Source organism: Canis lupus, chromosome 1 (genome assembly GCF_048164855.1).
Source record: "Canis lupus baileyi chromosome 1, mCanLup2.hap1, whole genome shotgun sequence".
Lineage (NCBI taxonomy): Eukaryota > Metazoa > Chordata > Mammalia > Carnivora > Canidae > Canis > Canis lupus.
In genome coordinates this window covers 64,740,942-64,767,284 of record NC_132838.1, presented here as the reverse complement: position 1 = coordinate 64,767,284, position 26,343 = coordinate 64,740,942, and the positions used below count along the sequence as shown (strand labels likewise).

Here is a 26,343-nt window from a genome sequence, read left to right as displayed (position 1 = left end):
TAAGGATTACTTTAATCTCTCGGAGGGGAAATAGTCCAAAAATCCATTTATTATCCTACACATTAACGATACTAAAAGGTAAGATGACTCAATGGTGGAGGACAACGACGACAAACACATATCTTCAAAGAGAGAAGCTCACATTTCAAAATGAATTGGAATCTTACTTTCTATTTTGATCTTCGCTTGCAATTCAGCATATCACTTGATGCTGATATATAGAATTTGTTATCAGTTGTTATCCAAGGGAATTTGCCTAAACACAGATATAAAAATCAGGCTCTGATTGTATGTCTGCTCTCTTGAGTGCTAGAGCTAAGGGTCTGATAAATTTCAGTGTTACTATTCTGGCTTAATTTTCACTTTTCACATCAGAAAAATGATAACAGAGTATAATTGCTCAGTTTAAAAAAAATTTTAACACTACATATAACTAAGGTTATACTATATATACTAGGGTTATGCTATATATAACTATGTATAACCTGTCATTTATCATCCAAATGAGAATACTTTTGAGAGGAAGAGGAGGCACCAGTAATAACTATACCAGGACAACCCGTGTAAACTGAGACTCTTCTGGAAAAGCCAGAACACGCAGCTTATATATAGTTGCATATAACTACCTCCTATGTTATATCATATTTTCAAATTATACAAGTTTGGGGTCATTCAAATAAGTAGTATATTAATAAAGGCTTTCGAGCTATGTAGTTGATACTTATATATATAAGACTAAAGGTCACTTTAGAGATGGCATTTCGAATAAATTAAATTTAAAAAAGAATTATGAAGAAAATGTCATTAGAATTATCCCAAAGACAATATTAATAGAAGAGAAAATACTGGAAGTATGTAATTGGAGGAAAGCTGCATGCCATCTACTGTGTGCCAGGTAATGTTTACTTAATCATCTTTTAGTATCACAGAAGAATACTCCAAGTAGGATACTTACATGTACATAGGCTGTAGTTGTAAATGAGATGTCTTCTGAGGGCCTTGATAGCCATAAGAATCAAACCCACCTATGAAATCAACTGAAAAGGGACAATTGCTTTCATTAGTTAACTTTTCAAAAGAACTCAACGTTCGCGATCAAGATCTCACACAGATTACTAATATAAACCATTTAATACTCTATTAAAACCAAGGTGACTAATTGTGGAGGAAAACCGATCGTCGTTCCTTCAGGGTAGTGATTTTTTCACCCTCTCAATTGTGAGATTCAATTATTGCTTTACAAGAATCTATTCACTTGGAGAAGAAATTACGTACTCCTCTCAAGCAACCAAGACCTAATTGGAGTAATAAAATTCACTTGCGCAGTAAAGATGCTATATGTCTTTTTGGTGAGTGTGGAGATTTTCTGCAACACATTACAAATGTAAAAAATAATGATCGCTTAAGTGCATGAATCTATCAGCGACTGCAGCACTAGTAATAATATTATACTCTGAGTGTCAAGTACAAGGTGCTATGGTGGAGCCTGTGTAAATTAACTCAACGCGGCTGTCCCTGCCGATATGGGATTTATAATTTGAAATATGCAATCAGAAATAAAGATGTGGGGCAATGTCCAACCAAACATTAAAATGCAATACATACCTAAATATTTTTTTAACGATTTTTTGTTTTAAATTCATGAGACACACACACACACACACACACACACACACACGGGGGGTAGGGGGCAGTGGCAGAGACACAGGCAGAGGGAGAAGCAGGCTCCCTGCAAGGAGCCTGATGTGGGACTCGATCCCAGGAACCCAGGATCACACCCTGGGCGGAAGGCAGATGCTCGACTGCTGAGCCACCCAGGCGCCCCTACATACCTAAATATTTAAGGTACAGTGATCTATAACTAAAGTTACTGTGATAGAGTATATCACCCAAAATGGCTGCAACAAGATCTCCTGTTCCATAGCTGTTACAGGGTGACCTTGACACTCCTCCCATCTGGTGGTTTTGGTCTGTATTCCTTTCTCTTGAACCCAGATAGAGCTTGGTGGCCACTCTGACCTACAGAGTTTGGTAGAAGTGATACTCTGTGACTTCCAAGGCTAGATCATAGAGATGTCATGCGCGTCCCTTTGCTATTTTGGGATGCTTTCCTGGAACACCACTGCCATGCCCAACTAGCCCACATGGAGAGATTAATGGAGACTCCATGGGTATGTATTGTGACCAATGGGCTGGATGAGGTTCCCTCCGATAGCCAGCATCACCACCTAGGCACATGAGCAAGAATGCTTCCAGCCCAGTCATGGAGTCTTCCCAGCTGAGGCCCCTGATATCAGGGATCACCCAAAAGCCATCCTCCCAGTGCCCTGTCTGAATCCGTATCCACAGACTGGTAAGCATAATAAATGATTGTTCAACACCACTGAGTTTTTGGAAGCAGTAGTCACGGCAACAGTAAATACTAAGAGTACTGTTAAAAAGTTTTGTTTTTGTTCTTTCTTTTACGCTCCTGGATATAACCGTTGTGTAGGGGCAGGGATGAAATGGGTAAAATAATGAAAGGCTGGTGATACAGAGGACAGGAAGGAGAAAGAAAGGGAAATTGAGATTGAATTAGGATGCCTGTGGATGTCTTTACTTCTTCTGGAGTCAGAGTCTATTGCTTTAGCTTTGACTAGTTTTTGTTCTCTTTTTAGTATCCTAAATGCTACAGGTGGAAATTGGAGCAAGGGGTGCAATAACATCAAGTCTATGATGTTTGTTTAGTGGGGAAAGCTTTATTTAATAGATTTTATTTTTTGTTTTTTATTTTATTTATTTATTTTTTTAAAGATTTATTTATTTATTTATTCATAGAGACAGAAAAAGAGAGAGAGAGAGAGAGAGAGAGAGGCAGAGACACAGGCAGAAGGAGAAGCAGGCACCATGCAGAGAGCCTGACTGTGGGACTCGATCCAGGGTCTCTAAGATTATGTCCTAGGCTGCAGGCAGCACTAAACTGCTGTGCCAACAGGGATGCCCAGATTTTATTTTTTAGAGCAGTTTTAGGTTTATGGCAAAACTGAGCAGAAAGTATAGAGTTCCTACACAGACCCTGTCCCCACATACGCACAACCTCTCCTACCATCAACATCCCACACCAGAGTGGTACATTTGTTGTAACTGTTGAATCTACACTGACACATCATCATCGGTCAATGTCCAGAGCTTACATCAGGGTTCACATTTGGTATTTTAAACCATATTTTTAAAATTTTTAAAAAAGATTTTATTTATTTATTTGAGATAGCAAGAGAGCGCAAGCTGGAAGGAGAGGGAGGGAGAGAGAATTTGAAGCAGATTCTGCACTGAGTGCAGAGCCTGATGTGGGGCTGAATCTCATGACTATGAGATCATGGAGATCACGATCCATGATGAAACCAAGCGTGCGCCACTTGGGTGCCCCTCAAGTATGTTTTTTGATGAGGGTATAATGACGTGTACCCACAATGTTAGTCTCATACAGAAGGGTTTCACTGCCCTAAAATTCCTCTGTGCTCTGCCTTTTATCCCTCCCTCCCCTCATCCCTGGCAACCACTGATCTTTTTACTGTCTCCATAATTTAACTTTTCTAGAACATCATATAGGTGGACTCACACAGTATGTAGCCTTTTCTGATTGGCTTCTATCCCTTAGTTGTGTGCATTTGAGGTGCCCTCATGTCTTTTTATGGTTTAATACCTCATTTCTTTTTATTATGAGAATGCTTTTTTGAGGGTGAATTTCTCTTTCTCATCAAAAGTGGAACGGTGTAAGAACAAAGGCCCTGATGTTAGAAAGATCAAGGTTCAAATACTGCTTTGACCACTTTAAGGCCAGCCTGTGTGACCTTAAACAAATCATTTAACATCTCTCAGAAATAGGAATTAAAATACTTATTTCATACAATTAGTGTGAGGATAAAATGAAATAGGGAATGGAGAGCCCTGGGGGAGACATATGGTGTGGAAGAAGAAAATTAAGTCTCATTAAAAAAATCAGGATTTTCTTTTTTTTTTCTTCCTCAAGTGAAGGGTTTTATTTTATTTTATTTTTTTGAAGATTTTATTTACTTATTCATGAGAGACAGAGAGAGAGGCAGAGACACAGGCAGAGGGAGAAGCAGGCTCCATGCAAGAAGCCTGATGTGGGACTTGATCCTGGGACCCCAGGGTCACACCCTGAGCCAAAGGCAGATGCTCAACCACTGAGCCACCCAGGGGTCCCCAGGATTTTCTTTATATAATTCTTCTAAGAAAGAAAAAAAACAGGAAGAGTGTATTTTGGGACAACTATGAAACTGTACCGAGTATTTTACAGAAGATGAATGAAGAAAAGGAGTCTCCTTTGTTTTCTGAATTGCCCACATTTGTACATTAGCTAATATAAATGGCACCAGAAGAGCTATCCCATAATTAAGGGGCAACTATATTTAAAGCTTGCTATTTTGAGAAATTATTGTCTATGATTGGAGATTCAGTACAGATAGTGCCTAAATTCCCTTTCATTTGGGTTTGCTGTTGTCAACAATGGGACTTTGTTAGGGACAGGTTTGCTGAGAGGTGTTCATAGCATTAACATGTCCTTGTTCCAAGGTCCCCCCTCAGTAGGATGGTCCTCACTCTGGCGCTGGAGAATAGGGTGAGCTAGAGTAGAATAAGATCACGGCAGACGTAAATGGTAAGGTATCCTCCACTGAAACGGAAATCTAAGTCAAACTCAGGTTTATTGTTATTATTGGTGTTAGGAAATATTTCCTTGGCTGCTTCCCAGGAGTTTGAGATGGAGAGCAGAAAAAGGCAGATGGTAACAAGCCAAAGACTGAGGAGTGAACCAAGGGGTAACTAGAAGAAACCATGATGAATCTTCAGGTCCAATGGATAGAATCAGGACCAAACATGGAAAACAAAGCTTGAGTTGGGAGCAGTTGGGAGCAGGACATGAGAGAAGGCCAGAAGGGAAATGAGGTGTGTTCTGAGTATGTGTTGGGAGGAGTGTTTGAGCTGTCTGGGGCTTGTTCTTCTTAGCCTCCATGTATCTGGTGTGGGGGTTGGTAGAGCTGGCTTACAACTCCCCAAGTTAGGGAGGATCTCACTAAAACTGTGGTAGAAGGATTGCCATTGTTCTGCTAATTCAGATCATCTGGAGCCAGAAAGAGGCTCCAACAGCAGGTGACTCAGAACCAACATGAGAAAAGAGGAGGATCCGAATGTAACCAGGATGGATTGTTACCATTGCACTCATGAGGAGGGCAGTCGCATTTAAACAACAATCAAAGGGCATATTCTCTGTTGGGTATTTTATAAACATGCCTGAGTTCACAGCAGAGGAAATTATGAAAGGTCAGTTTCCACATATTTTCATTCTCGCTAATTGTTTGGATGTCTTCATAAAGGCCCGAGGGTGAGGAGCAGACACAAGCTGGTCCCCACTAACTACTACAGTCAATATTGGTGTGATCCATGTAGACAGGCTCAATTCCTTGCACTTTTGCAGATGGTCCTTCACCCACATCTGGAACTCTTTTGGTGTCACATGGGTGCAGAGCAGAAGTAGAAGAAACCATTTCTTTTTCTTCCTCAAAAAATTGAGTCACTGGGGTTTAACTTACATTTTTAGAATACCTTAATACCCCTTTGATCTGTTTTCCTTTTCTTTTACATAATGATATGTATTTAGGCTCCAAGGAGAGTACTCCATGCTGTAAAACTTTTCTGGGCAATAAGGGTCCTAAAAACACCTGACAGGTCCTTTTTCTAAGTAACTGTGATGGCGTCTAGACATTTGGCTCATGGCTCATCTCTGCACTATTTGGTAAAGCCTATTTTTTGTTCCTCGGGAATCTCCTTATTTCCTGAAAATAAAAATAAAGTTCCAGACAATTGCATAATACTTAAGAGTTTCTAAAGCCCTTTTAGGTGATATCAACTATCTTTACAAAATTACTGTGAAGTGGATAGTCTTTCTAGAAAATTTACTCTTTCATCTTCTTCTCATCTCCAACCTAATATTCTAGGAATATTCAGATGTGAACAAGGTTCAAAGCAAAACCCCACCTAAGCTGGTTTTTCAGTGATGGTTACTAATGAGATGTCTTGGTTTTTGTGTATCATATCTTTCAGAGGAGATAAGGTGAGCATCCTTAAAGGTTTAGTTCATTTCTTCTGTGTCTAATAACTTATGCAGGATACCATATAAACATTTAAATGATCCTTTTTCCTGAAAATTACTTATATTCTCAGCCCCATCTCATATAACTCTGATTACAGTGGTGTCTTTCAAAATAAGGAGGCAGGTTTTCTTCATAGCTACTTGGAATATTGCCTGTTATCTGCTTATCAGAAAACGTGAAGGACAGGAATTACTAACGGCCTGAATTAGGATTAGGGGGATGAGAAAGAAAAGATGACCATGAATTCAAGATATGTGGAGAAAGAGGTAGAAAACATTCCCCACACCAAGCTTTTGAATATGGGGGAAGGAGAGGAAAAGGCAAGATTCAATGTTGAACTCAGACATTTGTTGACTAGGAGAATGCTGTTGCCTTTAATAGAACAAAACCAAATGTCAGGGAGTTGGTGCTGGGCTTCATTTGGAAATGTAGTTTGTAAGTGATAACTGGCACATACAAGAGGCAAGGGCCAGGGCATTCCTATAAAAAGCGAAACATAACGTGAACTAGTGGAAGGTCAGGTGGAGACCTGCTGGGATCTTTAGAGATTAGTTTCTCCTGACTCAACCTTATTGGGCTTCCCTGGAATGCATCTATCTCCATCTGACATCCTGTAATCTACTTGTTTCTTTGTTGATCCCATTGCTATAAGGTAAACTGGGTGAAATTTACTGTTTCCTACAGTAGCCCAGAACCCGGAACAGTGTCTTGGCTCCTGGAAGACTGTGTTAACTGAGTGAACTCTCTATAAACTTATTAGGCTGTAAAGAAAAATGAGGCAATCATTGGAGCGTGGAAGATGTTGGTGAAATTCAACTGCTTTTATTCTTTCCTCCTTAAAGCCTTCGATGATAATAAAGAGAAGACCCTTTCTGGAAGACCTAGAATGTTAGTTGTTGTGAGATAAAAAGAAAGTTTTTGAATACCAATGGGAAGAAGCCACCACTGTGGTCTTTTTGGCCTAGAGGAGTTAAGACATCATCAGCTTCAAAGTGAGACTGTTGAGAGAGTCATTCATCAAAGAAAGCTATCGAGTGCCACAAATGTTGATAATTGGTAGGAAAAACATTATTCTCAGGACGCCTGGGTGGCTCAGTGGTTGAGTGTCTGCCTTTGGCTCAGGGTGTGATCCCGTGTCTGAAGATCGAGTCCCGCATCAGGCTCGCTGTGAGGACCCTGCTTCTCCTTCTGCCTGTGTCTCTGTCTATATCTCTCATGATTAAATAAAATATATTTTTTTTTAAAAAAGGAAAAACATTATTCTCTTTCTGGCCAGTTTACAGCATCCTTTTTTTTTTTTTTTTTTTTTCAGTTTACATCATCCTAAACAAAGGTAGACAATGAGGCAGAAGCTGACAAAATAAAATAAAGACTGTGCTTGTTTAATTTTTGCCTCATTGGAGGGATTTCGCCTTTGGTCCTCTGAAGACAACTCGGGAATGTTACCGTTTTCCTTGCAATTGTTACATTTTCTTTCTGCCTTACTTTTCCTACCTGCAATATGGGTGTATTTATAGCTACTGACCTATGGAGACACTGGGAGGTCCAATTATTTTAAATTAGTAAATTACCATATCAGTTTAATAACTATGAATTAATAACATTAATAATAGTGGAATTTTAAATATTATTAAGTAAGAGAAAAATGCTTTTTGAATAAATATTCCTTGCTAAAATATATTCCCTGTTGTGAGCTTCCCATTTATTCAAACCTCTTAATCATGAACATTGAGTTCAGTAAACCTAAAGCTACCTTTTTGAAATAAATGTTGGTAGTGAGGCTTTGTCATATAAAATTGTACCCTGGTTATTAATGACAAAGCCACTAGTTAACATACTCCCTTTTGGAGACAGAACTGGAAAAGACCATGAGGGGGAATTTTAAAAGGCAGATCACATAAAACTAAGGCTAAATATTTAGAAGAACTCATTGAAAGACATGAAAGAATGTGTGTGGGCCCATGAAAATAGAGTGTATATACATTATCTCTGCAGGTGAGAATTTCAAGGGTACTTATCTCCAGTTGCACAAAAGAAATTTAGAGCATAACCAACGGTAGGCTAAATTCAAAAGAACCACCTTCCTCCACAAAGACTTACTTGGTGGCAGCAATTCAGCTTACTGTGGGAGCTTGAGGTGTTTGGTCTGGGCTAAAATCCCTGAGTGGACTTTGTGTTATCTCTTTTTTTTTTTTTTTCCCTGATTAGGGAAACACAACCCTTTGCAGGGGTACTTTACCCTGCTGGTGACGTAAAGGTCACTAAAGTGACTGTTACATTACAGAGAGATCCTGACAGACGAAGCGCATATGGAATGAAATGAGACTCATGAGCTAAATCACTGCAGATGCTTCACTTCCTAACCTTGTTCAGGTTCTTCTCAGGGCCCGGTCTTCATGTTTCTCTCTTAGTTGTGTTAGAACCAGACCTTCAATATTTTACACTTGGTAACAAACGCATTTACATACGCCAAAAAATGAGTGAAACCCAATCACTACAGTAATACCGTAGCAGAAGAGATACTTCTTCGGTGAGAAATAGTTTGAGTAACCCCCTTAAGCTTTTGGTTTTGAAAACAGAAAAAAAAAAAAAAAGAAAATATTAGTTCCACTTGACAAAGTATGCTGTCTCTCTGCTCTTGCCTCTTTCTGCCTCTTTGCAGTGAAGGTGGTATTTTAGGGGAGATTTGAAGCAACACATGCTGTGTTTCCGCGGACACCAGGATGTTGCTCTCAAACGAGCCTCCACTATTATAAGTCCCACTGGATACAGCAGGGAAGTGATGAAGTAGCGTAAAAATCACAGACTTTGGAGTCAGAAGACCTGGCTCAGGTTGGATCTTCACTTCCTACCAGCATCATACCCACAAGTAGGTCACAATTGCTCTGAGCCTGACTGTTGTCCTCTCTCAAGTGGGGATAATGAAACCATCCCAACTTCACTGGGTTATTGACAGGATCGAGTGTCACGTGCAATACTTAGACGCGTGTGTATTAAAGATACACTGTGCATGGATTTGAGATCTCATCTTTCTTTTTTTGGAAGGGATTTATGCAAAGAAAATAATTTAAAATGCATAGTTAGGTTCTTTACTGAGAGGACAAGACCTGGGTGTTAGAATTTACAAACGTATTGTGTGGAATGACACAAGTATTGGGTCATCAGCAGAAGCTGAGGACAACTGAGGTAGGTCTATGGAAACCCTTCAACTGCCCACTCTGTTGGTTAACAGTGGTCTGACAAGCCACGAAAGAGCTGGTGTGACATAATATAGAACAAAGGGAAGATATTTTTTGCCTAAAAAACTACATGGAGCTGAGTTTTCATATTTCTAGTTGTTTTGTTTTGGGAATCGCCTTGTATATTATATACAAGGACAGAGAGGCTGGGACCAATCTCTTGGTCTATGAGGTTTACAGTCTATGAGACGTCAGCCTGTATGTAGGCAAAAGGAACTATCCTGTGGAGTGTGCTAGGATGCAGATCTTGAAAACTTATCCTGCTGGACCAGGCAGAGAGCATGAGCTCAATGCTTGGTGAAGGATTACTAAGGAAGGAAAAGGTTTACCTGTTCCTCTCAGATTTGGGTAGGGTTGTCAGGAGACGACCGCTTTGAAGGTGTCTTGGCTCACTCTGTGCTGGGCCATTTGGATGGAGCAGATTCCCCAAATCTTTGTTTCATTCTCCCCTGTTCTACTTGCTTTCAATCAGGTAGGCCAGGCCTTCCAGCTGGAATCGGAGAGGGCAGCTATTATGAGATACAGGTGAGCGAGTAGGTCACGGCCCGGCTTGTCTTCTCAGCTGACATCCAGGTGACATGTAGAAGGCACGGCCCGTTTAAATGCAGCAGTTTTCATCAGGGTGCGGGCCCACTTGTGCAGGGAGGCATATTTAGGAAAAGAGAAGAGCCGTGCATGTCTTGCTAATGTCACCTTGGCATCACTTTTGCATCCTCTAGATGCAAAGGAAAATCACCAAACTCTTGAGCCTCAATTGATCATCTTTTCAGAACGACTGTAGCAGTTTCAGGAAAGAGAGTCCAGTGGTTATCCTAGCATTCTAACCGGCGTTTTGGAAAGCTGAAACTAGATTTACTATATTGAGCTCTTTAAAAACAATATTATTCCTGTGTGAATTATGGTGTACATTCGGGTCAGTATGGATTGGGAAGTAGTCCCCTTGAACAAAGGCGCGCCTATTTTTGTCAAATTCTACATATGTCCCTGACGTATCTTTTAGATTTCAGCCAAAATGTCATCTCTTCGGGGAAGAATGTTCTAGTCTTCTCACTTGGCCGAGGCACACGGGGATGCATTCCCACCACACCGCCTCCTCCCTTTGCCTGAGTTCTCATCAGGAACGACAGTGGGTGTCTGCGTGAGCTGCATCCTTGACTCTAACCATCATGAAGGCAAAGGCGGGATCTGCTTGGTTCCCTGTGACTAACACGTAGCCAACCAAAGAGCGGTTACTTGATCAATATGTGTTGAAAGAATCTATCTTGATCGTCATAGTGAAGCGACGTGGAAAGTATATTTAAACCAGGAGACTTGGGTTCAATTCCCAGGTCTGCCTCTAAATGACTGTTTAATTTAGAGCAAGTCAATTTGAGGGTCCCTCTCCTCAACTGTAAAATGAGGGGATTAAAGCAGCTGATTGCTAATACTGCTCACAGCTCTAGGATCCTGCACGGTTCCATATTTCTGGGGTGAGTTTACAGACCAATGGCAGTAATAAAATATTTAAAATGAGCAAATCTACCCAGGCAGAGTGAATGGGAAAAAAATCAGGGCAAAGGAATTACTTCTCTCTGACTGTTAATACTATGATACTTTAATTTTACTCAGCAAGTTTCCAGGGAGATGAGCTGCTGAGTAGTCTATGCATATACCGTGGAGTCTGTGTAGTATATGCATATTTTATACTTATATATTTACACACAGACGTAGCATTTGGAACCTAAGATGTGACGGTTTCCAGTTGGAAAACAGGGCGATGAAAACAAATGTGGGAATTGGGAGTGGGGAGTAGGATTGGTAGGTTTGGAGCCAACCGCAAGAAACACCGTCCCCCCGACTCAATTCACTTCCGAGACGAAGGCGCAAGGATGTGACTCTGTGCTTCCCTTTGCTTTTCTGCTTTTGGGAATTCCTTAACATCAACTTCATTAGTTACAAAGGCAGCAAGCAATCCATATCCAATTTTCTTTCTCGTGTCAGGATTGTTCATGTATAAACCAGGATCCTTTGTTGGAAAACATTTGCAATTAATCCCATAAACAAACAAACCAAATATGCAAATCTTGCACCGCCTGCCCCAGCCAGCCCCACTGACTCTGAGCCTGACCACCATCCATTATACGCAAAAATGAATTGAAATTCCCACTTTGGGCCTAACCTAATTTTCAAGTGATAATAGGCCTGGATTCCCAGAAGCACGCTATGCCTCTTGATAGCAACATCCTAATTTCCTTCCCTGGTAAATGTTTTAAATAAGATTTTAGCACCAAAGGAAATTAACCTTTAAATTAATTGTAATTATAAAATGCCATCGCTGATTTTTGTCTTCAGTCTAATTACTTTCTATTATTTAAACAGACCTCACCTCCTGCGAGCTTTGAGTTTGTTTCTCCTTCACTTGCTGCCACACAATGCCAACCCATCCTCGTGGAGGCCTCCCCAGCCTCCAAGCCTCCGCAGCGACCTCAGCCTCATTCAAATGTCACGCAGGCCTGAGGGTCAGCCCTCTGCTCACTTAGGTCCAAGGCCCTCTTTCAGAGGCTCCGTGTAAGGCTGCTCTCTGCTCAGATGTTTCCGTTGGGCATCCCTGGTGGCCTTCCCCAGTGCTGTGGGCCTTTTTGTCCTCCTGCCATCGGGGAGAGAGCTAAGCCCGGCCTTGAGTCTCTATTAGGCGCTTCCCAAACCCAAGCACAACTGGACATAATGAAGTGGGCACCTGCCAGCATCACGTATCAAAAGGCGAACGTTGAATGTGGAGCCCTCTTGACCAGCAGGCTCTGGAGGGCTTTTAGTGCTCGGTGTCCTGGGCCGGCGCTTTGTCTTGTTCTCATTTGTTCTTTTTCGAGATGGGGCTGTGGGATCCCAGCAACTTTATTTTGTGAGCGTGTGTATCTACACTGTGGTGCTAAAAGCATGCCATTTTCCTGCCACTTAGCCTCTTTCTTTGTCATGTCATTATCAATGCGAGGACAGAGAGATGTGTGAGTCCATTACAGGGGGGCCGCGACCTGCAGAACTGGAAGATGAAGCGGAGTCATCAAATTGGAAGGTTTTTCTTTTAATCATTTCTGTAAATGTCCCCACTTCTCCTTCCATTCATTTGCTGGCTTTCTTTTCCATCGCGGCTGATTGAAACAACCTGAAGAATACCAGACAATGTCACTTCTCCCAGCCAGAAATCTCTTCTGCATGGAACACTTCCTTTATCACACCCCAAAGGGCCTCCTTTTTGCCACTATGCATATTGTCACCTCGACGTGATTCTCTAGAAACAAGGTCCTGTTTGTTCTGAATCAACAGAGGGTAGGGAATAAATCAGTTTCCTTCCCCTTCATCTTTGACTTGGGGACATGAAATTTATTTAAAGATGGTTACATGTGTGTGTGCATGTGCCAGGGTGTGTGGATGTGAGTGTGAGTACGTATGTCTGTGGGCATAAGTGGGAAGCAGTGGGGTATAATGGAGGGGGCATAGTGAGCAAAAGGGGAAAATAAGGAGTGACCATTGAGGAATCAGACTCAACTTCCACCTGAAATTTCATGGTTAGAAACGAAGCTCATGTATTTTCCCTTCAGTGACCACAAGAGGGAGGAATGTAACAGTTGGCAGGAAAAAAAAGAGAGCCATCCTGGTTAATGGGGAAGACAGTGAAATACAAAACTGTGTATTTCACTGAGAGGGAATGCTGTTGCCTCTGAGAGAAACTTGGTGTGATGGACAGGAGGCATATGTATACGTCAGCACTTGTTTCAGGTCTTGATCATTTATTCAGTCTTTTATTTTTTACATATGGCGGCATGTCTCCAACCCACCCCTTCCTATCATTTGCTTGGAATATGACAAAAGTGCTTTATTATATAATTGATTATTCATTTACTTACAATAAACTGGGGTCTAAGGAGATGTCACATTTCCCCATCAGTTTCCAGATAGTCCAAGAGGCGTTTGCAGAGAGCTGATTGATTTATTCATTTATTTCCCAGATGCTTATTGAGTCCTGCTCCAGGTTGGAGATGGGCTAGATGCTGAGGATACAGCAGTGGTCAAGACAGGTGTGGTCCTGGAGGGCACTGACTAATAGTCCCTCATCCCGAGGGGGTCAGTATATGCAGTATTGGTGTCAGAAGTTCACGAATGAGCTCAGCGACCTTGGGCAAGTCATTTAATCTTTATGAGCCTACAAAATTAAGGTGTTGGAATGGTGTGGTAGACAGTTTTCCATCATTTTAAAACCTGCCATGTTCTCAGTCCAAAAGGACTCTCAAGCAGAATCAATAGTTGTAAAATTAAATAAAAGCAGAGCTTCTGAGGTTTTGGGGGCTTGAGGAAGGAGCAAGGTAACATCTTTTACCCCGTGCGGCATAGCTAGAGATTAGTAGCATTCGAAATCTGGGGCTCCAGGCTTTAATAATAGGTGATTCCACTCAGAAATGGGGAGTGAAATGGCAAGTTTGGGTTTTGTGGGAGGCTAGCAGACGTGGACAAGATTATTTCCCTCAGTTACCTTGAAAAGCCAAAACAAATGTTATAGAGATGATAAAACAGTACCATACTAACGATATATTATTCTCTCATTTGATGGCTTGAGTATGACACTCCAAAAGTAAAGCAGATACAACGTTCTCAGAACTCTTGTCAATCTGATACCCAAGAATTTGGTGCCTTTTTTTGAGCTGCTAATTGCCTACCCCTTAGGTTATGTTTGAGGAGTGATTTGTAAATAACAAGAAGGAAAGTTTAAATTACCAAAAAAAAAAAAAAAAAAGTATAGAATGACCCTATCAACCGGATAGATAGATAGATAATAGGAAGGGAGGGGAGATGGGAGGAAGGAAGGAAGGAAGGAAGGAAGGAAGGAAGGAAGGAAGGACGGACTAGGAACCATATACTACATTGAAATGTTAATGGAGAAACAAAATTCAGAATTATGGGGTCATTCTAATTTTCTTTTCGTGTAGTTTGTATTTTCTATGCATTCTTCTGTAGATTTTCATTTCTTTATAAATGGGGAGAAACAAATATTTTTATTTTTTATTTATTTAATTTTATTTTTTATTTTTTAATATTTTTTATTTTTATTTTTAAAAGATTTCATTTATTTATTCATGAGAGACACAGAGAAAGGGGGGCAGAGACACAGGCAGAGGGAGAAGCAGGTTCCTCATGGGGAGCCCGATGTGGGACTCGATCCCAGGACCCCAGAATCATGTCCTGAGCCACCCAGGCATCCCCCAGAAACAAATATTTTTTAAAGGGGTAGTACCCCTCCCTGCTGCCACTACTCTCTCCCCCCACAGTGGGAGTGTGTGTGATTGTGTTCAAAGCATTACCTCCAAACTCAATGATCCTGACAAACTGGAAAAATGATCAAAACATATGGAAGGGAGTTCAATACACAGAAGTGTAGGCCAGCAGCCTTTAGAAGAAAAATCAAACAAAAATAACAGAAAATAATTAGCCTCAGAGAAGTGAATAATTTCCTGTGGTTTGCTTTTCAAATGAAGGTTTCTATAAATCGATTGTGATTTTTATCCCAAGGCTGCTTGAATTTAGAGAATTCAGGACAGGGTTTTATGCATTTCCTCTTGGCTGGCGGGTTTGCGCTTGAGTGTATCCATACGTTTAAACACCTAGAATTCATTTTTCGATATTTTTTTTTCAAAATAAGTCCCTGTAGGATATTATTTTTTAATGAAATTCTGTATCTTTCTAGAGGTCATTTGAATATTTAATGACACTTGCAAATACACGAATCTCTTTTAGAAAAGATAGCGATTCCTTAGACACATGGATTCGTTTTCTCGAGGACCGATGCTCAGTTTTAGTTTAACTATGAAATAAAAGGCTTATGAGAAAACATAATACAAATGGACAAATCATATGATTCTTTTTTTTTTTTTTCTTTTCTGGATTGGTGCTATTTTCCATGGCTGCACATCTTCCTTTTAATTGTCACATCTAACAGCACTAATGAGGCAGAGAGAGAAGTTTTTCATTCTATCGCTGTAAGTGGACATCCAACTGTGGCGCAGGTGAGCTAGGGAATGAAGACAGAGAAGAGCTACATAGATCATAAAAAGCATGCCAGACCGAAAATCTTGGATCATTTCATTCCTTTCACAGAATATTGTAAAAGCGAATAAGTCGAGGAGAATAGAAAGGACTGGAGGTCACGAGGAAAACTCAGCGTGGTTGGCAACAGATGACACAGGGAAGGGCCTTGCCACAAAGACAGCGCAGCAAGGGTCACCTGCTCTCCTGGAGGAAGTCTTTCCTCCGAAGAAATAGCGCTGCCTTTTCAGGAACAAATACATGAAAGTACGCGACAATGGTTGCCTCAGTCAAATAGGGTTCAATGTCAAGGCACACCCTCTGGAGCAGGCTCCCAGCCTGTTCTCTGCAGAAGAGCGACTCATCTGAAGGTAGATCACCCCACACCCAGGCAGGAGGTGCTGACCAAGAACTCCTTAGGTAGCGTGGGGCCCGGAGGGTGGGAGGTGGGAAGTAGTACAGCCTGGAGCCTCTTACCCACAAGCGTTTCATGGGTCAACGGCCACTGCTGGCCTCAATCTGCACCTCACAGGGACTCTCAAATGTCCTGGAGCCACAGGGTGTGTGTGTGTGTATGTGTGTGTGTGTGTGTCTGTGTTTGGATATGGAATGGTCAGAACTAAAATCCACCCCCCCAATGTATATGTTAAAGGCCTAACCCCCCATATGATTATATCTGGGGATAAGGCCTTTAAAGAGGCAATTAATTGCAAATGAGGTCATAAGGGTGGGGCCCTGATCCAATAGGACTGGCGTCCTTGTCAGAAGAGGAAGAGGTGCCAGGGGCATGTCCACACCGAGAGAAGGGTCCCATCAGGACAGAGTGAGAAGTCAACCTGCCCATAATTTGATCTTGGATTTGTAGCCCCCAGGACGGTGAGAAAATCAATTAATGTTGGTTAAGCCCCCCCCCGCCCCCCCCCCCACCCCCCCCCACCCCCCCCCACCCCCCCGCCAATATGGTATTTTGGTATTGCAGCCCCTAGGCGATTAGTGCATGGGGGCAGGAGCGTCCCCATCTTCCTGCTCTAAGGAAGAGGCTCTGCTCCCCGGGCTGCTGTTATCTCCAGGAAGGAACAGGAGATGGCAGTGGCGTCCTGCGAGTTGGCCCGGCCAGCTGGCCTGTCTTGCTGTGCCTCTGGCTTCTATAACTGAAAGGTCAGAGATGTCAACTTCAAGGTCTGAGCTAGTTCATTGGGGACAAAACAAACAAACAAAAACAACAACAACAAAACCCCCCAAAACCCCCCAAAAAACAAAATCTTTGTATTAAAGCATAGCTATCTTTCTTATCTATTTACCTGTCTATCCTCTATCTACCTATCTATCAAGCTGGGGCTTCACAAAAGTAAATGAGGTACCGTTTACACGGAGAAATAAGGAAAACAAAGATTCTCAGGCATTTGGTGTGCCTACGGTCTAACTCCCTCTGGCTCACGGATGACTGATTGCTATTTCGTGGAATGAAGTGGGAGACTTTGCTTCTGGAGCCTGAATCCTTTCCACAGTTTCCCTGGAGGCTTCTGCCTCTGAAGCCCCCTGGCTACACCTGCTGCCGAGGCCTGAAGTATCAAAATGAAGCACAGAGCTGGTCAAGTTTCATACTGACATCAAGAGTACATATCTTAATTTTCCAGTTTCCAAAACTGGGCCCTTGTCTCTCTACTGCGGGTTTTCAGCACAGTTACAGAACTAAAACCACCCCCTGCTCCTCATGAGGCTCCCAGGAATGAAACCTTGTCTAATTTGGCAAGCAGGTGGCTAACACGTCCTCCCGCCACTCCTATGCTATCCAACGCTTCCTTGCAGTTCGGTAGCAGGGAAGAAAGGACATTTCCCGAGATCCCTTCCCTGTTGACATATACACTAAACTTCTCCCATTCTTCAGGCCTTACTTTCTGAGAACATTTTTTTTTTTCCTCACCAAACCAGAATGCTTTGAAGGAGCAAAATAATTTTTTCTCTGCAATACGATTACCAAAACTTAGACAGAAATCTCAAAACTTTTTTACTCTTGAACATTTAGGCGGTATCAGTAGGTGAGTATACAGACAGTACTGCAGGGGAAATATCAATCCAAAGCACCGTGTTCGACAAATACCTGGAATGTACTTCTGAGTGTAAATGACCACAGGTAATGGACCTAACTGGACACAGAACTGGCCCAAATTAGCACTTCCTCCAGACTGGTTACAAGTCCCATGAATGCCTAAGGTGAGTATCAGTCTATTTGGCTATACAGATAAATAAGTAGTTCATATCTAAACCACTGAGCAAAAAGACTAAAAATTGGAAACTTGTTTACAAGGAGGCTGCTTGGAATTTGTAGAGAAAGGCAGATAAGGGGTCATGGTCGAGTACACATAATATAGGCACTATTTTTTGGAGTTTTTTTTTTTTTTTTTTTTTTGAAAATAGTTCATTAGATGCTTAAAATAGAAACCTGATCTTCCAAAAGGTATTTGTGATTTCATATCCCTTTGGATTTACATGGTTTTGGCCAAACCTTGACATAGGTCAGAATTCCTTAAACTCTGAATTCTAATTCTCTAGACTATTAAGATTTCTTATGAAAATGGGTTTTGGGTTCAAATGTTTGGGATATTAACTCCACTTTTGATTTCTGTAACTTAATGCTTTAACATTTACAAAATGACCACTGGCTCTGTTTCTATAAATTGATGTTTTAACACCTACAAAATGACCACTGGTTATTCCCAAGTCAACCCTGGCTCGCCTAAACCATCTGGAGACTTTAGGTGCCCCCAGACTATATCCGCTAATAGTCACAGGGAACACAAGTTCAAACTTAGCTAGCCAATCCTAAATCTGTTTCCCCTGCCTTGCCCATTCCTTTCTGAGGAAACCATAATAAAGGTGCTTGGCCAAAAGTTCTGCTCTCTCACTCTGCCCCATGACCCTTCCTAATGACCTTGTATGATGTTTTTGTGTTTTCTCTGCGGAACTGTTGAGCATCATGAAACTGTAAAAATCTGTCTAGTTTCTCCCTTTGATTTGCGTTTGGGCTCACCCAACGTAGTATGGTTGATACAAAATTGTAGATTAGAAAAATAAAATCTACTTTGCCACAAAACCCCCAGAGTTGTTAATATGTAAATGTGCACTCTAAATTTTTGGTATCTGACATCCTTGGCTTTGGAATCTTTTCTGAGCAATGTATCTTATGAAGCTAGCATTTCTGAGATCCCCTTTGGGAGGCACTCTCCTGGAGAGATACTGATTATCTGTCCAGGAGATTTGGTGTGTCAGTATTTTCTGAAAATAAAAATGCGCTGACATCATTGTGAAATGAAATCAAACATTATAGATTGAAAGATGGCTCAATTCCCCTATGAAATTTGGACTTTCCCTTCACCAGGGATTTGGCACAAAGACACTAAATGATAGTATTAGAATGAACTCACATAGGCTGTGGAGTCCGTATATTTTAAAATCCATAATCTATTACCCTTCCTAATCTTTGAATAAGGCTTTTGTGCATAAGACAAATGCTTGTGAGATATCCTCCCTTGTGCATTCATTAGGTACCTGGATCAACGTGTTTAAACAGAACCAGTTGTCACATCCCCATTCTACTTCCTCAAATACATTTCCATTTAGTCATTCACTCGTACCAGAAACCCAGGAATCAGTTGGTCCTTCTCTCACGTAGTACCCACCCATCACCCAGGAACCACTCCTTTTCACATGTCACTTACCGTATCTCTGATACAGAGATGTCCAGACTCTCATCAACTCGTAGCTCAGTCATTTTCATGATGTCCTAGGTAATCTTCCTTTCCCTAGCTTTGTCCCCCCAACCAAAGTCTTTCTTTCATCCTGATACCAATTTGATTTTTCTAAAGCACATTTCTGATTATGTTATTCTTTTTTCATAAACTGCCTGCCAATTGATTTGCTGTCATGCTGTATAAAATGAAGTCCAAACTCCTCACTCCTCATGACCATTTGTCTACTGACTCACTCATGTTCTCTTTTCCAGTCTTCTCAGGAAATACAGATACAATTCAGCCACAGTAGTCCCAGGGGTTCTGCTTTCCACGTGGCAGGCTGTGATAGGCCGTGGTGCTTTTTCATCTTTTGCCTCAGATCACCATATTCATATCAGCTACCCAACAGTATCTACTCAACTGTCAAGATCATGCTCAAGAGTGTCCTTCTTTCCTGGTCTCTTTTCTATCCCCTACAATATATGCTCTACAGAGTTTTATTATACTTATACATTCACATGTTTGTTTTTCCCTACTATGTGGTAAATGCCTAGAGGTTAAAGCTTGTGTGCTACTAATCTTAAAATCTCCAAAGCCTGACATAACACTTGATCTACTGAGGAGTGTTACACATTTTTTTTTTTTTTTTTGGTGAAAGGACCATCATTTCTTTTAACACACAAATAACATAAACTATGTACTGTATATTCCTGATTTTATATCATGTATTACTGTGATTGAAAAAGCTCCTTCTGTAAATCAGTCAGCCAATACTGATTCTCCCTTTTTTTTTTTTCATTTTTAAAATTTAAATTCAATTTGCTAACATATAGTATAACACCCAGTGCTCATCCCATTGAGTGCCCTCCTCAGGGCCCGACACCAGTTATCCCATCCCCCACCCACCTCCCCCTCAGCAACCCTTTGTGTGTTTCCCAGAGTTAGGAGTCTCTCATGGTTTGTCTTGCTTCTTCCTTTCTAGCATGACTGGAAAGTGAAGAAGAAACACATATTTCTCTTTGGAATTTTCCCTCAAATTATCCTGTACAGAGCAGTGGATCTCATCTTCTCTGTCTTGAAATCCCCATCATTATGAATATTTTTGGAAACCGGTAAAAAAAAACCCAACTCTGATTTTTTCCTCAGAATAAAGATAGCTGCATAGGCAAGTACCCATGATACTACCACGAGCATAGTAGTATTTTTCCAGTCCTCCAATTTCAGATCTTTGGAGGGCGAGAAAGGATTGAAACCTTCCATCTGCCATGTTTAGAAGAGTAAAACACAATGGAACCACTTTGAGGCTCATTAAAGGACACCAGCATCTAAACTTTGGATCACCCAATAGAACTCAATGCCGAGACTCTGACAAAGAGTTATAGCTATTTGCATCAAACTGTAACAGAAAGGAAATACGAACATTTGGTTTCCTGAAACACATTCCTTGAATTAAGCAGAAGTCTTAAAAATTTTAGGAACAATTCCAAATTGTTGATTGCTGGGAATTTTACTCCTGGGTGACACTGATTCGGCAGCAATACTTAATAAGGGTTTATAAAAGGAAAACCATCACATTAACCACACTGAAAAAATCATTTCCGTCTTCCATGCCCCCTTTTTATTCTCTACTGGAATTGTTATAAGAGAAATATATCTTTAAAAATACCTTTAATGACATGAAAGAAATATGTTTTCAACATGGGTGCTTCTCCATTTTTTCAATATGCTGGATACTTTTATGAAAACACTTTAGTCCGATGGATACAAAAGGCTTATTCCCTGTTCCAGTGATGTGTTGGGAGGATATTGTCTGAGAAGTAGGAAAGCTAGGTAGGAGGCAGTAAAGGAGATGCTTTGAACTTGAAAGAAACAGAATAGAGCTTTAATACTTACAGCTGTCCTCTTCTTCAGTTATACATTTCACAACATAACAGGCGTAGATGAACCCTGCCAGCTGAAACAAAACAAAGATGCTTTAGACAAGAGGCAAAGGCAACCGTACTGGACCTCATTGGGGGAGTGGTGCTTCAAAGGCAGACAGTGTATGAGAAGCTAGATTCAGTTTTCCAAAACGATGGTTCCTCAGACCGAATCTTGACTCCATTGTGGATTCTTGATTCAAGTGATGTCTATCTTCTTCCCTGTAAATCAATACATTGCTCTCTTTTCCTCTGAGCTGCGTTTATGTCTAAGATTTGTTAACTGCCAGGCAATCTAAAACAAGTTATTTTAGGTTCCGTAAAACAATTATGGTCATTTATTAATGGAATAACATTTGCACTTGTGCCAATCAACTTCTTTTTTTTTTTTTTTTAAAGATTTTATTTATTTATTCATGATAGTCACACAGAGAGAGAGAGAGGCAGAGACACAGGCAGAGGGAGAAGCAGGCTCCATGCACCGGGAGCCCGATGTGGGATTCGATCCCGGGTCTCCAGGATCAGCCCCGGGCCAAAGGCAGGCGCCAAACCGCTGCGCCACCCAGGGATCCCTGTGCCAATCAACTTCTAATTTACGTTCATTAGCCAAGAGCCTTAGATTCTAAAATTGGACTCTTACCGACTATCAGGAAAATGTTTTGAGGGAAAAATATTAAGAGTTTGTGGTATGTTGCACGGACACTTTGTAAATAAAAAAAAAAATGTTTATTTAGACCAGTAACAGGAACCAGAGCATACGAAGCACAATTAGGATGACATATTACAGAGAAGCATGGGGGTGAATGCTATCACAAGACATTGAATTTGGGATTGCACACATCACATCATCCTTTCTGAAACATACAGCAAATAGGTGCCCATGGTCAGAGAAGTCTTTGCTCGCTGAAATCGTTAAGGAGAACAGCAAAGTTCTTTGATGCCTAGCCCCTCAGGTGGAGTGGTTTTGTATTCCTTCGTATCAGTCTAATATTTATTTACTGGAATTATGAGTGCTGGTGAAAGTATGGAAACTCATATAATTTCCTGATAGTGCAATTTTTCCCCTCAAAACATTCCTGTCTGGGGGAATCCTTAAAGCATGGGACAGTGATGAAGATTATTCTTGACGACAGTTCAGAAAGGCATTGATCTGGCTGAGAACTAACCATCTGTGACAATATTTGGGATACGATTTGGCATAGGGAAGGGGACATTGGGAAATCCTGCCATCTTCCAGCAGGAAGCCAAGGCATGGGGCAAGAGGGAGCCCCTGTGAGAAACCTAATGAAGTTGTTTTCCATTAGCTGACAGTGATCTTTCTGGAAGATGTGAGTGGAACACTTTTAAGTCAGAGGTACGCTGATAGGTATTTAAAGAGCACAGTATTATCTGGAGACAAAGAGGGGTCCAGTTAAAAGAGAAACTTTAGAAAATCCCTAGTTGAGATTTGAGGGAGGAAAAGCATATTCTGGTAGATTCTAGTTGTCTTTCAGAGAGAACTGGCATGGGATAAAACGGCAGTTATCCTGGCACACAAGAGGGGGGATGGATGAGGATAAAAACTGCAACTTATTTTTCAAGGGCTTTTGTTTTCAAATCCTGGCTAAGAGGGAATGTTCGCCTCCCCCTGCATGTAGTATCTGAACCAGCACACAGAGCTATGTAAGAAAACCACTAATATATTAAGTTCTTTTTCTTTTTTTTTTCAAACATATCTTAGAAAAATCATCAAATCAGCATTTTCTTTTTAAATTATGTGTTGCTAGAGATGCCAGGGTGGCTCAGTGGTTGAGCGTCTGCCTTCGGCTCAGGGTGTGATAATGGGGTCCTGGGTTCGAGTCCCACATCGGGCTCCCCGCAGGGAGTCTGCTTCTCCCTTTTCCTGTGTCTCTGCCTCTCTCTCTGTCTCTTATGAGTAAACAAATAAATTATTAAAAAAATAAATTATGTTTTGCTATGGGCAATGAAATAGTGGTAGTAAGACCTCTTTCCTTTAGAGAATAGAATCATCAGGATTGCTTTTACAGGCTCATTTTTAGAGTACAGGGCAGTATTAGAAACTTGACTTTAGCTAAGATTTGTAAACAAAATTACGTAGTAATTTGAACATTTTTGTGGGTACCGAAGAAACAGACTATACTAATCCTTCTTAATCTTTTATCCACTAGGATCCATGGAAATGCTTTAATCATTGAGTGGGCTAGTCCCAAGGGTATGCTGTCACTAGGACTTGGATTTGACTGTGGCTAGTTAAAGAGGCTGTGGTTTTGGTTAAATCCCCTGGGTACTGCCTATATAGCTCCTTTCCTTCCTCCACAGGAAATCCTTAACATCCTTGGCTAAATGCTATCCATTTATCAATAATTTATCTCTTTTCAGTTTTAAATACTTACTACCTGAATTATCTATAAAGCAACTTCTTCCTGGTCACAAACTTTTCTTTTGATTTTTCACTCATCACTTCATTACTTCTAAATGAAAATCTAGGTAGAGAGCATTGATAAATTCTGAGATTCAGGGCCAATAAATTTAAACTTCTCATTAAAGTGTCACTAGATTCTGGATTATTAAGTGTACTACTCTCCCAGAATGCAGCCAAGGCATTGTATTCTGCTTACCAGTGATCTTTTAATTGTATTCAGTTGCATTCTTTAACTATCAGGGGAGCTCCTTCGATATAAAAGTAAATCCTGCTGCATTTCATTACAAAAGCTTGCTGATTAAGAGAACTTTAGTTTTTAAATTGGTCACCTCTAAATGCAAATGCATATAAGTTTCCCCCAAATTAATCAAGATTCATAAGCTTCTGTTATCTTCCCATTTTCCAATACCAGATAAATTTATAATTTAATTTTTACTCCATAGCAATTTATTAAATTTACCTACAAAAAAGGGGCTTCGAATCATTTGTAACAACTCTGAATGCTTCCTATAATGTGCAACTCCTCTAACTGCTACGTGGACTACAAAGACAAACTAAGCCAGAGTTCCTCAACCTTGGTACCATTGACATTTGGGGTGGGTAATACTTTTTTATAGAGTTTGTTGTGAATGATAGGATGCTTAAGCAGTAATAGCCTACAATCAATCCAGTTGACACCTGAGACAATCAAAAATGTCTGCAGACACTGTCATGTGTCCTTTAAAGGGCAAAACTGCCCCCAGTTAAAGCCACTGTTTTAGATGGGAGGCAGTCCCATCTTCAAGGAATTTGCAATCATGTATCTGGGATACACATATAATTATAGTGTGAGGAAGATGAAGTTAAGTGTCATGAGGAAGGAAGAACCTTGAATGCCTCCTAAGTGACAAACAGTAAACTCTGTATTTTCATGCATTAGCACATTCATTCCCACCCTTGGAAGAACACCATATGTATTTTTGTAGAGGGGAGGTAAAACGGACCTTGCTTTTCTGGATTATGTTCATCAAGTGGGAGAGGTATGGGTTGTGTTCAGAGAAGAGCCTGTAGTTCCATCTGAGAGTTTGGGGACCCTCCCCCCATACCAGAGCAATGGAAATAAAAGTGATGAAGGCAGATTCAGGTATGTATCAAATCGCAAATTTAACTATGTCATTTTCTACACAATACACTTAAGAAGCCCCTCATCTTCATGGATACACACTGGAGTATTACTCAGCCACCAAAAAAAGAATAAAATCTCACTATCTGCAACAATGTGGATGGACCTAGAGGGTATTATGCTGAGCGAAGTAAGTCAGTCAGAGAAAGACAAACAACATATGATTTCACTGATATGTGGAATTTAAGAAACAAAACAAATGAAGATAAGGGAAGGGAAGGAAAAATAAAATAAGATGGAAACAGAGAGGGGGGAAAACCATAAGAGCCTCTTAACTATAAGGAATAAACTGAGGGCTGCTGGAGGGGAGGTGGGTGGGAGGACGGGGTGATTGACTGATGGGCATTAAAGAGGGCATTGGGTGTAATGAGCACTGGGTGTCATATGCAACTGATGAATCACTGAATTCTACCCCTGAAACTAGTAATATAGTAAATGTTACCTAAATTGAATTTAAGTAAAAAATTAAAAAAAAAAACATGCACATCCAAAAGATTAAAAAGTCATGCATAACTTAAAAATAAAAAAGAAGCACCTCATCTTCTACTGATAAAGTAGAAAACTTTTCGTGGAATACAAATCCTTTCTAACGTGATCCTTAGATTCCTTTCTAGTCTCATTTCTCACCACTCCTAGCCTTGGAATTTATGCCAATAGTAAGCTGTTGGTCGTCTGCCAACCTATATGACGTGGTTTCCTTCTGTTCTTTGACTCATTAACCTACTCTGCCAACAAAGCATGTGCATGCCCTATCTACCCACCCCCTACTACCCCACTCCCGTTTGCACCTCTAAGTAATTCTAACTCATCCCTTAAGATTGAATTAAAGTGTAGTGTTTCCCAAGAACTGGCAATTCGTTCCCAAGATAGGTTGCAGGGTTGGCACTTTGGAAATACAGCTTGAGAGATTGGAGGGCTTGAGAGGGAATAATGAAGGGGAAGGTGGGAATGTTTTCCAAGCAGAACTCAGGAAAACTCTGGGAAGATGTGGATTATGTTCAGGGAGGAGCAAGTAGCCTGGTTTAGAGGAGTTCGGACAAGGGTAAGGGTGTAATGGTGCACAAATCAGAGAACACTGACCTGTGTTGTCAAAGTAGATCCGAGTACATGGAATTTAAATAAAATTATTGGGGATCCCTGGGTGGCCCAGCGGTTTAGCGCCTGCCTTTGCCCTAGGGTGTGGTCCTGGGGTCCCGGGATTGAGTCCCACATCGGGCTTCCTGCATGGAGCCTGCTTCTCCCTCTGCCTGTGTCTCTGCCAATCTCTCTCTCTCTCTGTGTCTCTTAGGAATAAATAAATAAAATATTAAAAAATAATCTAATTTTGTTCTTCATTTAAGGATAACTAGAATAATAATGAAAGATACCAGCGGTATTATACTAGGCAAACACACCATCAAACACTTATATATATAAGATACTAAATGAAATATTCTAGTTGTTTTAGTCTTTGGCATTCAAAGCAGAGCTAAGCCTAAATCTTTTTATTTTTATTCATCTTTTCACCTTGATACATCTAATAAGATTTGTTCACTTCTAATTCACCTGATAGGGAATTCATATCATCTTGATATCATTACTGGCTGAAAGGAAATTATATTTTCTCTGTATAACTAATCAGATTAAAATTCTTTTTTGTATCTACAAACCAAATTATGATTGTATGT

At 40.7% G+C, this 26,343-nt stretch overlaps 1 protein-coding gene across 3 annotated transcripts in view; it reads right to left on the bottom strand.

Annotated features, from left to right (window-relative positions):
* NKAIN2 (sodium/potassium transporting ATPase interacting 2) overlaps positions 1-26,343 on the bottom strand; it is a 951,498-nt gene that overhangs the window by 5,800 nt on the left and 919,355 nt on the right. For 2 of the 3 annotated variants that reach the window (XM_072832800.1, XM_072832801.1), the window contains exons 5-7: positions 21,067-21,127; positions 956-1,037; positions 168-256 (exon numbers count right to left, since the gene is read on the bottom strand). In XM_072832800.1, coding sequence (XP_072688901.1) covers positions 232-256; positions 956-1,037; positions 21,067-21,127 — 168 coding nt within the window. In that variant the 3' untranslated portion in view covers positions 168-231. The remainder of the gene's footprint in view (positions 1-167; positions 257-955; positions 1,038-21,066; positions 21,128-26,343) is intronic. The other variant, XM_072832806.1, reaches the window with a different exon arrangement.